The 17,760-nt window shown below is 31.7% G+C and overlaps 1 protein-coding gene across 8 annotated transcripts in view; it reads right to left on the reverse strand.

The window, feature by feature from the left end:
- LOC126740074 (uncharacterized) overlaps positions 1-11,223 on the reverse strand; it is a 64,562-nt gene extending 53,339 nt beyond the window's left edge. For all 8 annotated transcript variants that reach the window (XM_050445944.1, XM_050445941.1, XM_050445937.1 and 5 more), the window contains exons 1-5: positions 10,899-11,223; positions 10,341-10,519; positions 5,798-6,004; positions 5,420-5,746; positions 141-401 (exon numbers count right to left, since the gene is read on the reverse strand). In XM_050445944.1, the coding sequence (XP_050301901.1) occupies positions 141-401; positions 5,420-5,746; positions 5,798-6,004; positions 10,341-10,478 (933 nt within the window). In that variant the 5' untranslated portion in view covers positions 10,479-10,519; positions 10,899-11,223. The remainder of the gene's footprint in view (positions 1-140; positions 402-5,419; positions 5,747-5,797; positions 6,005-10,340; positions 10,520-10,898) is intronic.
- Positions 11,224-17,760: the final 6,537 nt, after the last annotated feature.

Below are 17,760 nucleotides of genomic sequence, written 5' to 3' on the forward strand. Positions count from 1 at the left end.
AAATCAATACCAGAAAATAACACTAAAAAAATCAAACTTCTGAAATCACTTTTAACAGCCACTTGCAGCAACAAGAAAATTAAAAAACACAGGATGTCAATTATGTTTTTTACAACAAAAAAAAATTGAGTAAATCATACCTCTTGAACTTTCTGCTGATTGAATTCGCTCCCTAAAACCCTTGCCAGCCCCTGTTGCGTTGAAGAAGACGTCCCGATTCCTTGCTGACCAATCATCACTCGTCTTATCGGTCCCTGATGTAATCGCTGTTGTAACTCTTGTTGTTGTTGTTGTTGCTGTTTTTGATGCATCAGTTGCTTCTGTTGCTGATACTTGCTGAGCGTTTGAGAAATTTTGTTTGGCATTTGTGAGAGAGGCGGAGGACTCGAGCTCACTTGTTGCTGTTGGATATAGCAAGATTTAAGTGTTGTTTAATCTAATCTTATCTTAGTAGATGTAATTCAAATACCTTTAAAAAAAACACATAAAAAAAAGACACTTAGAATAAGGGGTTATAATGGATCAAAGGATGATTTTCTTATATAATAATTAATCAAGAATTATGCTTGGCTTGGAAAAGTGGAACTTTGTGCAAATGCTATTCTGTATTTGCTGAACAAAGCAGTGAAATATATTTACAAAGTTGCCTGCAGAATTATTTTATCAATGGTAAAATACTGACATTGACACGTATTTTTATAATGGAAACCGTCTGTTTAATGCATACAATTTTTTACTATCCACTATCTTTTTTGCAAATGTTTCTGGAACTTGTGCATCTGACCTAAAAAAAGTTTTATCTATATGCCACTTGTGTCGGTTTTTACAGTATTGATGAATATTTGGGACACAGATTTTGACAAATTTTAATCATTACAATTTTAAAGGTTTTTGCTATAGGTACTTTGTTGCGTAAAATATTTTATATACTCTGAAAATTTAATTTATTTTTTATCATTTGTTTCTTTTATTTTCATGCTTAAGATTTTGTGATCTATTGATGCTAGTCTATATATTATTTGGTCAGTATTTGTAAATAGAAGTCTACATCTTAGGCTACTCTCATTATTAATTGTAACTAGAAATTCCAGTTTTCGGGTTCGGGATCCCGTTTTGAAATCCCGGGATAAAAATCCAAATCCCGGGATCCCGGAACCGATCCTAATTATATTTTGAATAAAATATTTAACAGTAATAACAGTATCCCGAGCAAATAAAAATGCAGTTAACTGAAAACAAATTATTTAAAAATTCAGAACTAAAAACATTTTCAGTACATTTGTACATTACATATTACATATTACATACCTAGGTACCTACTACCCAACAACCTAACTAAAAAGTCTAAAAACAAACTTGAGACAGCAACACATCCTTCGCAAAAAAATAAATACAAAATAACTTTGAAATTAAACACTTAGTTTTGTTTATAAAAAATAAAATATGCTCTTAAAAACACTAAGGTATCTAAAGATAAATCACTTAAACGAGATCTAAGTTTAGTCGCACATGTGACCGCCTAAGAAAAGGCTCTTTCAGTTTCGACACTTGTTGGCGGTACTGTCAGTAAATATTCATAACTATATGTTACCAAAAATCGGGATTTTCGGGACATACAGCAATCCCGGGATTTTCGTGATTAAAAATGTCCCGGGATTTCGGGACCCCGGTTTGGAAACCCTAATTGTAACAATCTGGCTTTTGTTCTGAAAATAGTATGTTAACAATGTCAATGATAATCCACTAACACCATACCTAAAGCTGTTTCTGTACTTTTCGAGAGGGTATTTTTAATTTAGCAGGAAAAATTGCCTTCTCCAAACACAAGTTTATAATAAACCCTAAAACATCACATAAAATAACCCTACATTTTTTAAGAAAATTATGGGAGTTTTCATCAAAACCTGCAGCATTTTAAACTATTGATTAAAGTTACAACATCTGCGGGATGACGTAAAATAATAATCAATAGAGGTACGAAACTGAGAAGGGAAACTTATAAAATGATTGTAATTAAATATAATTGAAAACTTTGAAAATTTTACAATATCGAGTATAATAGTTTTTCTGAGAGTTAATTAAAAAAGAGAAGCCAGGCTGTTCGCCTGCATGATGAACTGGGTAATCTACTTATGTCACCTCTGATATTGTTAAAATGTTATAAATAATTGTCTGTACCACATGTATGCTGATGATATTCAGATATATCTCCCTTTAAGTGAACCTAAAAATCTGATCAGAGCGATTAACCCTTAAAAAACACAAGCAATTGTATTTCCTAAAATCAATATGTATAGAAACTGATTATCTTATTATACATGTTAATGAAAGTGTGGTTGAGTGGCAGGAAAAAGTAAAAAATCTTGGGTTATACATGAACCAACCATTGAAATTTGATTTTCATATTAATAATGTAAGAAAATAGGGAAATTATACTAGTTTTTCCACTTAGATTCTCTTATTCATTTGAACTCTTCCTTATGACCCAATTTCCATGAAAATAGGTGCAAATTATTCCACTTTGATTTTGTCATTCATTTCACACATTTTACGTTAGTTAGTTACTTATAGAAGAATATGATTTTGAAATTAGATATATTAAAGGTAAAAGTAATGTAGCCGCTGATGCCTATCACGGATACAGCTTTCTTGTGATGAATTAAAAAATATGTCAAAAACTGTCGAAGGTACAATGTTTGCTATAACAAGACAACAAAGTAAAAATATAAATAATGCTGAGGATGAGGCCGATTTTAATAGTTCTGTAAACGACAGGCTTGATCACCCTGGAGTTGTGGAATTATTAAAGCGTCCAAAAGACTCATATGAATTAAGCTCTACATTACATAAAAGTTATGAAGATTTTGAAAAGCATGGAAAAATTGATTTTCAGCTAGGCGATTTTATTATTAATGAAAAAGAAAAAATAATTTTTGTAAAGAATAATTGCACTTTAGATTCTCGATCGGCGCTCGTACAAAGTACATCGTTGAGAGATCTTGATAAGATATGCAAAAAATATGGAATTCCGGAATTACTTGTTATAAAAAATAAAGAAAATGCGCAATTAATAAACGATTTAACAGAAAATATAATAGAAATAAAGAAAATAGGTTTTAAAATATGTATAATAAAGGACGTCCCAAAAATTTCCGATTTAGAAACTAAAAGAATTATTATGAATGACTTTCACACATTCTGCCAACCGGAGGTCACGCGGGAATGAACAGAATGTATAATAATATAAAAAAATATTACTTTTGGTCTAATTTGCAAAAGGATGTTGAAGAATTTGTTAGATGTTGTGACAGCTGTCAACGTTGTAAACATTCTAGGCCTAATATTCAACCAATGTCTATCACAACAACTGCGTCATCAGCATTCCAAAATATTTATTTAGATATTGTAGGACCATTAAACGAGGATCATGAGGGTAATAAATATATTTTAACAATTCAATGTGAACTTTCAAAGTTTGTAGAGCGCTATCCTCTAAAAACTAAGGAATCTATAACCTTAGCTCGAAGTTTTGTTAATAATTTTATTTCACGTTATGGTATTCCAAAATGTATAATTTCAGATCAAGGTCCTGAATTTATATGTTCAACTCTAAAAGAAACATGTAAAATTCTAAAAATTAAGCAGCTGTCTTCAACAGCTTATCATCACGAAACTCTGGGATCTCAAGAAAACTCTCGTAAACATCTTAATGCTTATCTTAGAATACAAACAGGAAATAATTCAGAGTCTTGGAGTTCATGGCTTCAATTCTGGTGTTTTTCTTATAATAACAGTGTACACACTGAAACAAGATACACCCCGTACGAATTAGTTTTTGGAAAGACATGTAATTTACCATCAAATATTGTTAACAAATTTGACCCGCTTTATAAATTTGACGATTACCCTCTTGAATTAAAATACCGATTACAAAATGCTTGGTCCGATGCTAAAAATAATTTAGTGCATTCAAAAGAAAAACGAAAGACTTATTTCGATAAGAAAACAAAACTTATAAACTTTAAAGCAGGAGACAACATTTTACTGAAAAATAATTCTGGGAATAAAAAAGATCCAATTTTTAATGGCCCATATATTGTAATGGAAGAAAAGTCTCCCAATGTGTTAATTAAGATAGGTAATAGGTTAGTAGAGGTTCACAAAAATAGAACAAAATTGTATTATGATAAATAGGTTTAATTTTTTTTTTTGTTGTTATTTTTAATTTTAGTAGGAGGTGTACTATAAGTATAGTAATAAAAGTATTAAGTTATGTATTATATTTAGAATAAAACAAATGTCATTATTTTTTTATCACACGGTAGGTACCTACATTCTTAGATATGTTATTATATTTATAGATTAGTCAATATCCTAGTAAGGGTTCATGCCAGTTCACGCGCTATGTATGTCAACCAATTTGGTAATATGCTTATTTAAAAATTATATTGTTGACTTATGTGTAATAGTTTAGGCTAAGCAATTTTGAGTGCTTCTGTACCAAATCCATTATGTCCCATCTACTCTAAAATTTTCCAGTTTTTCAGAATTTTCATAAAAATCGGTAAGAAAATAGGTAAATTATACTAGTTTTTCCACTTAGATTCTCTCATTCGTTTGAAATCTTCCTTATGACCTGCAGACAGGCCTATTTTAAATTAAAATCAATTCACGAATACAAATACATCCTCCCTGAATAACCCAAAAAAAAAGACTTACAGAATCTCTAATTCTTCCAATTCCTAGTTACCTAGACACTGTCTATATACCATATCTGATAGAATATAATCAATTTAAATTACAAAACAGCTGTGCCAGATGTGTACCTTTTAGAGAGCATATCAGTCAGCATGTTGTGGAGTTTTTCAAAACCAACATAAAGCAACGGCAATTAGTGCATATGGGTTCCATAGTGCATAAAATCACTATCTCAACTTAAACCAAATTATTTAGCAGGATTTTTTAAGCTTCGTGGTGTGAGGCCATGAAGTAAATATCAGGGGAAAAAATAATTTGAATATTCCCAGGCGTAATGCAGATTTTTTCAAGCGGTGTTTCATATATCAGGCAGCTAGTTTATATAACAAAATACCTGAGAATCTTAAAACATTATGCTGTCCCTGTTTTAAAAAGAACCTAAAAGATTTGATCAGGAGTGGTAAGCTGTGATAAGCCAGTCTGTAGTAATTTTATGATATGTAATTTTTATACTGTGCTTAAAGCTTTTAAATAATGTCATGTATTTTAAAATTTGTCAGTTTATTTGAAAGTGGATATTTTATTTGCTATTGCCTAATGGGCAAAGGCTAAATCTTTATTGGTAATTGTCCAAAAACCGCTCTGCGGATCTATTACCTTTGGAAATTTTTCTTAATAAAAAATATTTTATTTTAAAAACACATTTCTTATCCCCAATTACCTGCTGAATCTGTTGCCTCTGTAAAACCGAAGACGTCTTCAACCGCATCTGAATCGAACCGGCTCCGATTGCCCCCATAGTCTTTTTAATCGGTGTGGACTGGTCCGGAGGCCTTACGGACTGCCTTATAATGCCCCCGGGACCACGTTGCAGCGAAATACCGTGTTCCGCCCTCAAGGGAGGTCTTATATGCAATACCGGTCTCTGTTGTGGAGCTCCTGGTATCACTTGACGATTAGGCGCTGGTGTGGCATTACTCGAACCCAATTGATGGTTCAGAACGATCGGTTGGGGCTGAGAATTGCTTCTTGGTACCTGAATCGAAGTCTAAAAATCCATATTGAAAATATTTTTGTGAAAATAAATTTGGTTACGTACGTGTTCAATGACGGCTTGTGAAGACTGTTCCGGTTGACTATTGGTTTCCATGTAAAAAATCTGTTGGTTATTCATATTGCCGACCTCGGAAACGAATTGTGTTTGGTTAGAGTTGGTTTGGTGGTATATACGGTTACTGAGTGGTCGCTGATCGATTACCACCCCTTGGAGTTGCTGGGAGCCTCCCGAGTGGTTTAACACCATTACCTTTAAATGGTTTTTTAAAAAATCAAATAGTGAACAAACGTCAGCAAACTATAACCCAAAAAGTAAGAGGACACAGGAGCAACTAATTATTAATAGCAACAAAAATACCTTCTACCATAGGCTAACAAGAGAATAGACGCGTAATCTTACCAAGGGACATGGCGCACGCCGCACTTGACGCTGTCGTTACGCCTTATTAAATTGGAAATTTTTAAAATCGCGCCGGTTTGTTTCGACAAAGCGATGAAGCGGGTTGCCGCTAAATTTAACAAAATTAAACTACTGCTACAGATGAATGATCAGAAATTCGCCCAGTAAGATATTTTTATCTGTATTAGAGCGTATTTTTTTGTAGAGTAGATTATTTTATTAGTTTTATTTTTTATTTACGTTTATAGTGGAAATCATATAGTTTAGGTATTAAGGTTTTTAAGATATTTAGATTACTAAATTTTATTAAATAATATCTAAATTGTTGAAGCGAATTCATGTTTTACAGAAAATTATTTTATTGCGCCTTCTAAAAAATGGTTAATAAAAAATTATTAAATTCCTACAAATATCTTACAGTTTCAAAAAATTTTTAGAAAGAAGAAAGATGGAATGAGGAAGTTGCATCAATTTTTGTTATTTTTGATTTTGATAGGGAATGAAAAATAAATAAATTGACAGAGTTACAGCGGTTTGAAATGTGCCTGTGACGTCACAAGACGATAGTTTAATGTCGTCACTCCATGCTTTGTATATCTATATATCTATATATCGGATTTAAGCAAAATAAAAAACACGTATTGATTATTTTACTTTGTTCTTCGGTTTTTAATACTAAAAAACCGATTTTGTTTTTCATACAACTTCCTCATTGCACACTTATTCAAATATATGTACATATGCAAAAAAATTGCGGGCTTTATCACATGAGAATATTATGATATGCAAGTCATGCCAAAAACAAAATAATCACACAAGGCCGGCCGGTGAGTCGTCGAGCCCCCAACTCAATATGATCATAGAATAACCAGACAAATCAAGATCGACACGCGCGACACGCTAGAAATGAAATTTGGCACCTCAGCAGCGAGCGAAATTCCTTGGCCGCCCAACTACCGTCCCAGCTGATCGAGTTGGGTGTCCAAATAGGTGCCATTTACAATGCATTGGAGTATTTTTCTATTTATCTGGTTATTCTATGCTTCTACCAATTTTATAGTAATGATTCCTCTAAAGTGAAATTGGTAGACTTGCTTTGCAAGAACCTTGAACTGTAATGTAAACCCAAATATACTAGCTTGCATTTTTGTTGTTTGATTATTGAGCATTTTTTAAATTTTAGAAACATATTTTGTGAAAAATGTGATTACATTTTTTTATACCTCCTATTACACACAAGAAGGCCAGTCCAATTTTATCTTGAGAATATTATACCTGTACCAACTTGACCAGAAAACCTCCTTTATACGGAGGCTGTTTATGGTTTAACACACTAAAGAGTGAGAATAACATTGACCTTTTTAATGGCTCTACAACTGCTTTTAAAAAAAAAGGTGAACCAAGCAAATTATTGGTTCTCAATTGATTACAGTTAATTCATTAAATTTCTTGATTTGATCAGTATTTTTCGGGCTGAAGGTGTTTTGGGCCAGTTTTTTTCTTTCTATTGTACTACTCATAATTACATACTTTTGGGTGGGTTTACTCTTGTTATATGCATAGTTTGTTTAAGGTTGTTAGTTGAGTTGTATTTTTTTTTGTCTTTTGTATTGGGATTTTACTGTTAGACAATAAATGAATAAATTAAAGAAATGGTTGAAGTAGTTTTGCTTGATTTTATGAAAATCCTTGAGATGGCAATAATTGAACATATTAAAATTGGCTAAAGCAAGGAGCTCTCAGGGGTCTGTATTAAAGAAGAAGAAAACTTTATTGTTTCAACAAATAATGTTGTTATAAAAAAGCACAAACTAAATAACAAATACACTAAATAAAACAAAAGCGCAATTTTTTACAAAAAATACATATATATAGAATAAAATATTAAAAATTTAAGTCAAAGCTCAAAATTGTCCTCTAAATACTCTGATAATCTATAGTAAGCCTTCCTCAACACCAAGAGCTTTAATTCCACTGCAAATTTATTCTTGCCTTTAATTTTTCGAATCAAAGAAGGAAGATGTTAACAAATTTTAAACTGGAATAAATTAAGGAATTGTTTGTTAATGTTGAGTTATAGTCAAGAGTACAATATGAGAACTTCTTGTAAAATTAGGGTTATAAGCAGCTATAACTGAATTAAATTCAGAGTGGATCAAACAACAGGTGTCTACAATAAACAAGCATGACTGTGTTAATATTTTTTGAGGTTAATAATAGTAATCTTCATGTTAAACATTATATAATTTAAATATTTGGAGACAATACTTTGTGATTTAAACAAAATATCTGAAATTACTAAATGTCTAAACGAAGATCTTAAAAACGTAAATACTTAGTCACTGAGCATGTTAAAGCTTTTCAAAAGTATTTAGAAGTATGTAGTATCTCATTATGTACAAGACTTATAATCTAATCACAAATTGGTTCTCATTTTGACTACTGTAGAGCTTTTCTAAATATGGGTCAAAGTGAGACACTGCATAAATAGTAAAATCATTGTATGAGAGCTACTTTGTATCAAAACAACACCCATAAAAACTATACTGCACCTTCAAATTTAATGACTATACTGCAAAGAACAACATATAAGATGCTCTGTTTTATTTTTAAATTGAAAAATTATATGTTTACTTATTCTTGTTTTACTTGACAATGTACATGATATATTGGAGATACAATAATTTTCATATTTAGGTTATATTTAGTTCAATTTTATTAAACTAAAACTAAAACAATATTTATACATAATAAAAAAATTAAAATTAAAATCCAATCCAACAAAAAACTTAAACAAAAAAATTATTAATATTTTGTAGAAAAACCTTTATTTTTTTATTACAGCCCTTAGTCTAGTTTCATCACCAATTTTTCACAATAACTTGCTAGCATTTTAAACCATGCTTCCCTTAATCCAGTCCAAAGTTCATCCAGATTTGATTGGTTCAGATCTTTAATTCGATTTTTTACATGTTCCTCACAGATTCTCTATAGGGTTTAGATCAGAGCTTTATACCATATTATCTGTTAACCACTTGTTTATTAGCCTTGCAGTGATCATTATCCTGCATAAATTTCCATGGGATTGGCATAAACTCCTCAGCACAGGGTTCCATTACATTTCACAGGATGTCTTTGTAAACTTAATATTGTTCCATTATGCAATGGAATATCAAAATATTTGACTAAATTTTTATATGTAGGAAATATCAAAAAATATTTGCTGCAATATTAAAGAGATAAAAAAAAATATTTTGTTACTGATTTGACATACAAGGTGTGCTATTTATATGACCATAGACATAAACTATTTAAAAACAATCCTAGACATTAAAAAGAGTGCACTTCTTTAAAATCTCAATTTGCATGTATTGTAAAACTCTATAGGCTTTAGCGTTACTTGTAACCTAATTGTAAAAGCCTATTTTTGCTGATAAAGCTTTTCATATAGTTTTATTTATTACTGGGTTATTCTATGTAGCACACATTTTGGGTTTTGACCTCAAATACCACTTCTTTAATTACATTCTTTGATAGTCAAGATTGAGATTGTATTCACATATTCAAATTATATTATATTTTATATTAATTTTTTATGTATTTTAAGTACAGTTTGTCATATAGCCAAAGTTTTCACGACAAAAGTTATGTTCTATGTTTGGAATTTAAATTTAAGGTATAAATTACTGGTATTAAAATATTTCTAATATATAGCCAGCGCATTTTGAAAATTGACAAATTTGATTTCTATTTAAATGAATAAAATTTACTTTAGATTTTGATATTGGTAAGTTTGGATTGTATTATATGAATAGATAAGCTCAATCCAGTTTCTTGAAACATTCATTGGAAACACTGATAGCTGCAACAAAGGATGACAGGAATCTGCATTTGCAGAACACACACATGATATAAATGGAGTATCCCGACAAACTGATTATGTTTAACTCTCCATGCTAACTTTAAACTGTACATATATGTCATCAGTCAGATTATAATATGAATATTTTAAAGCTATTATTATATTACAAATGATATAAACATAATTGTGTTATTATTTTATATTAATAACTACTGGCTTTACCTTTTTAATTGCACAACTTATCTCATGGTAACCTCATACTATTAAATACTAATTGAAATGTTGATAAATGTTTGAGTAACTTAAAACACTGTATTGACTTACCTGCTGACCTGCAGCAAATTGCTGATGACCCTCATCGGCTAAAATGTATCTAACAGCATTTTCCTGACCACTAAAAAACTGCCTTTGAGAATCTGTACTATTCTCATTTGTACTTAACACTTCAAAGTACTGGGCCATTGTTATTTATGGGTTCTTTATATTCAGGGCATTTCCCAAAGCTAAAATGAGGTTATGTAGTAAATGCAACAATAACAGATTGAGGATTTAAGCTTTATTTGATCAGTAACATAAGTGGTATGCTCTTTTTAAGAGTTATAGAGCTACTTTCAATGTGTCAATTTACTAGAGCGGCATTTTATTTTAGAAATCAGTGAGCCCTAACAATTAAAATTATGGTGCAATATTATAATAGAATTTCCTTTAAAACATATTTTTCTTGTAATAAGTGTCAGATAGATCAAAAATCCATGCCAATGCTTTGTTAAAAAGTCCCTTTAAAGTAGTAAAATTTGTTGATTTCATTGACCCCTAGTCAACACAATATAGAGGATTTCTGGATTACACAACAAGGAAGAGTGTCCTAATGCATTAGCTTACCTGCAATTCTTGGTCCTGATGTTCTCGATCAATTTCCGATAATTTCAACTAGAATTCACAGAAAATCGCTACGATTCTTTGGGATACACACTGAATGTAGATGAACAAAAATGGCGTGCCCTTCTAGTAATCAATGGCTGCCAACCCGAACGCAGATCGTTACGTTGGTTAATTGAATAGCGTGAACTTACAAAATACACTATTTTATGATAAACGACGAATCCAACAATGATTTCACATACTTAAAGCACCCGAAATCCCTTGCTTTTAGAGGAAAAATTGTAATAAAACACACGGTGATCAAAGACGAAGTCGCTTGCGTAGTGACGTATTGCGTCGTTGCCGTAATGACAGAAGGTTTGTGGTAGCGGGGATTCGACCGCGGCGGGAGATTTGAATTTTAACCGACGACCAATCAAACGTCCCTTCAATGTCATGTGGGTTTTACGACCGTTTTGATTGGTGACACTTTGTTTACATGTAACCATGGTGATTAGGTGTGACTCGTTTCGATTGGCGGGGGGTTTTGAATGGTTTTCGCGGGCCATCAAGCAATTTTACACACATTTTGCTAAATATTAATTGATTTTTGAAAATTTTGGCTGAATTGTAAGGGAATTATGCATGATTATTGATTTTAGTAAGCGTTGACTGTGGATTCGTGTTTTTAAAAGGTTTTTCTGAAAATTCGTCAACATAACCTAAAAAGGAAGCGGTTTCTAACCTTAAAAATGGCACGTGCTGTCAAAAATGGCCGGAAAAGTGGCAACGGTGGAAAGTGGTTCCTGTTTTCAAAACAAAATGCATGGGCGTACCAGATAGGTATTCAGAAATTGAAAAATGATGGTTTATAATAATAAATATTTCCAATATATCTATATATATATATGTACGTATGTAATATACATATTTCAGGTGATTTAAATAATTATAAAGTCGTACACACCAAATATATACTAAATTTGAATGTCAATCAACTGTCACTCAAGTGTCAAAGATGTCATAAGTGGCTGTGATTGGTTGCATGTTTAAAGTGTTTTCGCGGTTTATTGTTTAATATTTGCTATTGATTAAAAAAAAACAGTTTTTTTGACGATTTAGCATAAATTTTATTTTATTATAATTTTTCTCCATATAAATAAAAAAATTACCACAGTATTTATGAAGGAATCCTAAGCCGAGGTTCCAAGCTTTTACGTCAAACGTCACCTCGATGTCATATGCTAAGTTTTTTTTGACGGTTTTGATTTGTGGTTCATTTACACGTAACCATGGTGATAATGGGTGTAAATCGTTTTGATTGGTGAAGTGTTTCAAATTTTTGAATTATGTTCGCGGGTTATATAACAGGCAAGTACGAAATTTTCACATATTTTGTGAAACACTACAATTTTTGATTAAATTATCTATGTTTAGTATAAACGTATATAAGAATGGATACTTAAAATGGATGGAAAATGCAAGGTTTCGAATGTCTGGAAACTTCAAGGTGTTGTGACGGATAGATCGATTAACAAAACTGTATAAATATTATATAGAGTTATTGAATCAAGAACCAATAAAAATAACATGAATGTCCATTCTTTGTACCTATTTAGACATAATGGATTGACGTAATTCTGGATATACCCCTTGGACCTCCTGTGTGTTATCTGGTTAAGGAATGCATTGCAGAAATAGGAAAAGGCCACATTGTGATATAACGACTTTATACTTTTATTTCCTTGGAAATTAAATTGTTAATGTGATCACGCACTGCATTCGTCCTTCCGAAAAACTGTACGAATTCATATTGCGTCCGACTTTTTTAAAGGCAAATATATTTACAAAACCTAACATTAAGACAGTTTAAAAGAACATAATACATTTAGGAATTAAAAAGTTAAAACTACATTATAGGACAACGTTATTACATGTACATAAGCCCAAAAGTTCATACTTCACTTCCCAATTAAATTAACTAATAAATTCAATTTATTTATTAAAGTTACAACATAGAAAATGGAACAAACAAAAGTAAAAAACTCCAAGTCGTATGTATTCCAGGTTTTACAAGGAAAACACCGGTGTGTCGTATATAAAACTCTTATATTGTAGGAACTAAGAAAAATGCCAGGGTAATCTAAAATCCGAGGCTCGTGATGTATTGACACCGAAATATACTTTGCTTGCTTTCAGGTTATTTCGGTAAAAGTGGGAGGCGGCTTCATGTATCTCTCTTTTTCCCGTTGGAAGTGTATAGGTCTTTTTCTATTAAACCAATTGAAGCAAGGTTAAAGATTTCTGTATACAAAATTTATTTTCTTAAATTCTCAAAGTCAAAAATTCAAAATTCAGTTTAAAGCAGTTCAAATTCAAGTCTCAAGACTTAGGATGACGAAAAATTAATTTAGAAAAAAAAATATTCCTAAAAGCTGTCAAACTGGTAAAGCCTTCCTTGCTTTAAATAAAATAATCCATTTTTTTTTAAATTCTTGCTTACTCACGCTTTTGTGGGTTAATACTATCATTTTCAATATTTAAAGGACATTTATATTAAAGGACATACACATTTTATTATGGCACTATAAAAGAAATTTAGCTTTTATAAGAAAAAATATAATTTGCCTTAAAAACGTCCTTCGTAGCCAATAAGATTATGCACAATTTTATTTAGGTTCTCACTTATCGGCCCTATTGTGAGTCAAAACAGTAATTTTTGACGTTTAATAAGTACATTTTATCAACATACTGTAAAATAAATTTAATTTTTTTAAAAGAAAAATATAATTTACCATTAGAAACGTCGTTCGTATTCAATAAGGTTATGCATGGTTTCATAAATAATAAATGTAAGTAAACGTAAATGTTTCGTAAATAATAACTGTTGTAATGTGATCTGTGTAGGTCTAGGCCTGATGAAGCTCCGATAGGAGCGAAACACGTGTAGCTTTTTAAGAAAGTATATATAGGTACATATGTTTAATGAGACCCTGACTTGAAGCTATTTACTTTTGTTTTGTTATTGCATCAGAATATAACGTTCTTTATTATTACGTACGTAATATTCTTATGCAACCCAATTCAGACTATATACATGTGGAACTTCTAAATTTAAATTTTATTTACTAAGTTAGCAGCTTAAAATGCAGAGACAGTAGAAGAGCACAAGTAAAAAATCTGTCAGGATAATTCTTATTATCGTTACTAGTTTGAATATGATTTGTTTTAAATATACATATATATCTATCGATTGGAAATCTTTTAGCTATAGGTATTTTCATTTTAATCGTGTATATTTTATTGATTTTACTAATAATAATAATAATAACGTTTATTAAACAATATACATAATATACTTATTAACCAATACAATAAATAAAAAATATAAACGTTTAGAAATATCACTGAAGCACACTATAAGCACTTGTGCGTGATTTGTGGTTACATAATCGGATAATGTCAAATTTAGGTAATTATGTCCTTATTGGGTTGGGTTGGGGTTCAGGGTACACTGAGAACAATATAAACCTGTAAGTTGATATTTCGAAACACCCCTAAACAAATAGCATCTATTGGATGTATTTAAGATTGATTAAATCATTAAAAACTTCTCTACCTTTCAAAAATATCCAGTTTTTGGCTTTGCGTTTAAAAGAGTTAAAGCCTTCAACTATCCTTATATCATTTGAGAGCATGTTATACAATCTCGGAGCAAAATATTTTAAGCTCCTCTGTCCATGAGTTTTACCGAGTCGTGGTTGGATATGCCAAGTTGTTTTGCCTAGTAGATGAATTTTGGTTGATATTTAACTCTATCTTGTTTTTATTTATATGACTGTTGACGCAAATCTAATATCTTACTTTCAGAAAAAAAGTTATCAGTGGGATATATTCGGTCTCTGCCAAAAATGATTTTTAAAAACCATTTTTGAATTGATTTTAATTTTTGTATACAGTGTGGTGACTTTAACTGGAATAAATTCAGTTAAAACTAATCAAATTGTATCTAGCAAAATTCCTGAGACCCGTCGATTTTTGTTTATTTTTTTTCACATTTCAAGATAGTTTTTGTATTTTTTCACCTACAGGGGGGGTCCAAATTAACCCCAACTTTTTTTTTTTTCAAATGTAAAGCCACTTTTTTTAAACTCTCATTGAAAAGAGCCCTTTTTCCTGATTAAATTGCCCTATTTACTTTTGTGATTATCTAAAGGAGAAATACGAAAAAAAAAATAAAAACCATTAAATTATTAAAAGTCTCGAAATATTTTGTGTTGGTAAATTTTTGGCGTGTTTGTTTATTTTATTGGTATCGAGACATTTCCTGACATTGTTGTAGTGTCACTGTTAAAGTGAATTTCAACCAGTTGTTAAATAAGTTAACTTATATTGAAAAAATGCCTTATTTATCTATAAAATGCCTTTAATCCCACAAGATTGAAATCTTAATGATGATTGGTTATGGGGACAGAAGTCGTACTCAGCTAGAGGTTGTCCACTTATTCAGGCAGAAATATCCAGTTTTGCCATCTATTAACCAAGGTACGGTTAGTAAAATCGAAAGCAGATTTCGAGAAGTTGGGCACTTGAGGGATGTTTCAAGACAAAGGTCTTCTAAAATCGATGAAAACACGAAATTAAATGTATTGTTAGCGATGGAAGAAAATCCGGTAACTGCAGCCAGAAGAGTAGCTCGCGAAAACTCTATTCATCATAAATCTGTGCTAAAAATTTTAAAAAGTGCAAACAAACGACCTTTTAAAATGCAACCCGTTCAAGAGTTATTGGAAGACGATCTAGATCGCAGAATTCAGTTCTGTGAATTAATGATGAACGCCATTGACGAAAATCGCATATCTTCGGAGTGGATCCTTTTTTCTGATGAGGCTACATTCACCCTAAATGGCCATGTTAATAAGCAGAACTGTCGCTACTGGTCTGACGAGAACCCACACTGGGTAAGGGAAACTAATACACAATATCCCCAGAAAACTAATGTTTGGCAAGTTATAGGGCCCATATTCTTTAATGATACTTTAACTGGGAAAAGATATCTAGAATTTCTTGAACATCAACTAGTTCCAGTCTTACGTGCCTTATATCCGAGTCAGTTCGATCCAGATTTGTATGATGAAAGAATCTGGATGCAACAAGATGGTGCTCCCCCATATTATGCCCGTAATGTACGCCAGTATTTAGATGACAATTTCCCAAACAGATGGATTGGTAGAAGTATGGGGACATTTGAAAAGTCAAATTTATATGAGCAAACCAGGAAACCTAGACGAACTCAAAGAACGTATTAGGCAAGAAATCCGACAAATATCTCCAGAAGTGTTAGAAAATGTCAGAAAAGAATTTTATTATCGTCTTGGGCTTTGCCAACAAGTAAATGGTGCTCATTGTGAGCACCTTGTACATTAAACGCAACTTTTAATAATTTAATGTTTTTTTTTCGTATTTCTCCTTTAGATAATCACAAAAGTAAATAGGGCAATTTAATCAGGAAAAAGGGCTCTTTTCAATGAGAGTTTAAAAAAAAGTGGCTTTCCATTTGAAAAATAAAGTTGGGGTTAATTTTGACCTCCCCTGTAGGTGAAAAAATACAAAAACTATCTTGAAATGTGAACAAAAATAAACAAAAATCGACGGGTCTCAGGAATTTTGCGAGATAAATTTTGATTAGTTTTAACTGAATTTATTCCAGTTAAAGTCACCGCACTGTATATGTTTCAGAAACGCTTCCCCATCCCAAAATACCATAAACTAAATTACTTTGTACAAGAGACTTATATACAATCTTTAGATGTTCGGTAGTCAAAAAGTCTCGAAGGTACATAAATTTTGAGAGAAGTCCCCTTAACTTCTGAACCATTTCATCGACATGAAGGTCCCATTTCAATAAATTGTCAATTTTAATACCGAGATATTTAAAAGATGTTGCTTCGGATATTTCACAATCCCCAATCTTAATGTTGCCAAGCCTTTGAAGGGAACTTCTGTAAGTTGCAAAAGACATGTAGTTAGTTTTTTGTATATTTAAAGTTAATTTATTGTGTTGAAACCAGTTTTTTAATTCCACAAAGTCTTTTTTAATTTGGGTTATAATTTGCCAAGACTTTGATCTACAGAGTAAAGGGGTGTCATCTGCAAAACTAACCAGCGTTCCATTTAGTTTAGTTTAAGCATATCGTTTACATAAACCGTAAAAAGTAAAGGACCCAACACAGTTCCCTGGGGTACTCCATACCTAACATCTCTTTCACTGCTTATGGTTCCATTAAAGTCAACACGCTGCGTTCTATTTGTAAGGTAGCTTTTAAGCCGCGTATCCACCTGACAAACGGAACGTTTAGAAACATTTGCAATCGTTTACAAACACGATGTTTATCCGGTGGATACGTCGGTCACTCACATTTGCAGGCGTTTGTCACTGTTTCGCGAAAAGTCGGTAACTTCAAAGGATTTGACTTGTTTGTGGATTTCTGCCTGATTTTAGTGGAGACGCGATATTCTACGTTTGTAGATAAATAGATATTTACATAGCTCGCTAATGCTTTCATGATGGCGGCACATACTTCAGGAATTATTCTAGAAATGAGCTGCTTCGAAACTCTGAAGAGGTACATAAGACTGGCATAGGAATCTCCTGTCGGTAGAAAGCGAAGTGTGATGGCCCGTCTAATTTCGGCAGAGACGCACTCTCGATAGTTCGTGTCAATTTTAGATATTTCTGGAGAAATTCTCGAGAGCAGACAATCAAAATCTCTTGGCGAAACTCGAGTAAAATTTTCGAATAAGCTACTCCTGTCAGTTTTGATATCACAAATCAGCTGCATAGAAACTCTAGTTTTTAAAAAATGAGACATCCAAAATCTAT

The sequence above is a fragment of the Anthonomus grandis genome, chromosome 9 (genome assembly GCF_022605725.1).
Source record: "Anthonomus grandis grandis chromosome 9, icAntGran1.3, whole genome shotgun sequence".
NCBI classification, from domain to species: Eukaryota; Metazoa; Arthropoda; class Insecta; order Coleoptera; family Curculionidae; genus Anthonomus; species Anthonomus grandis.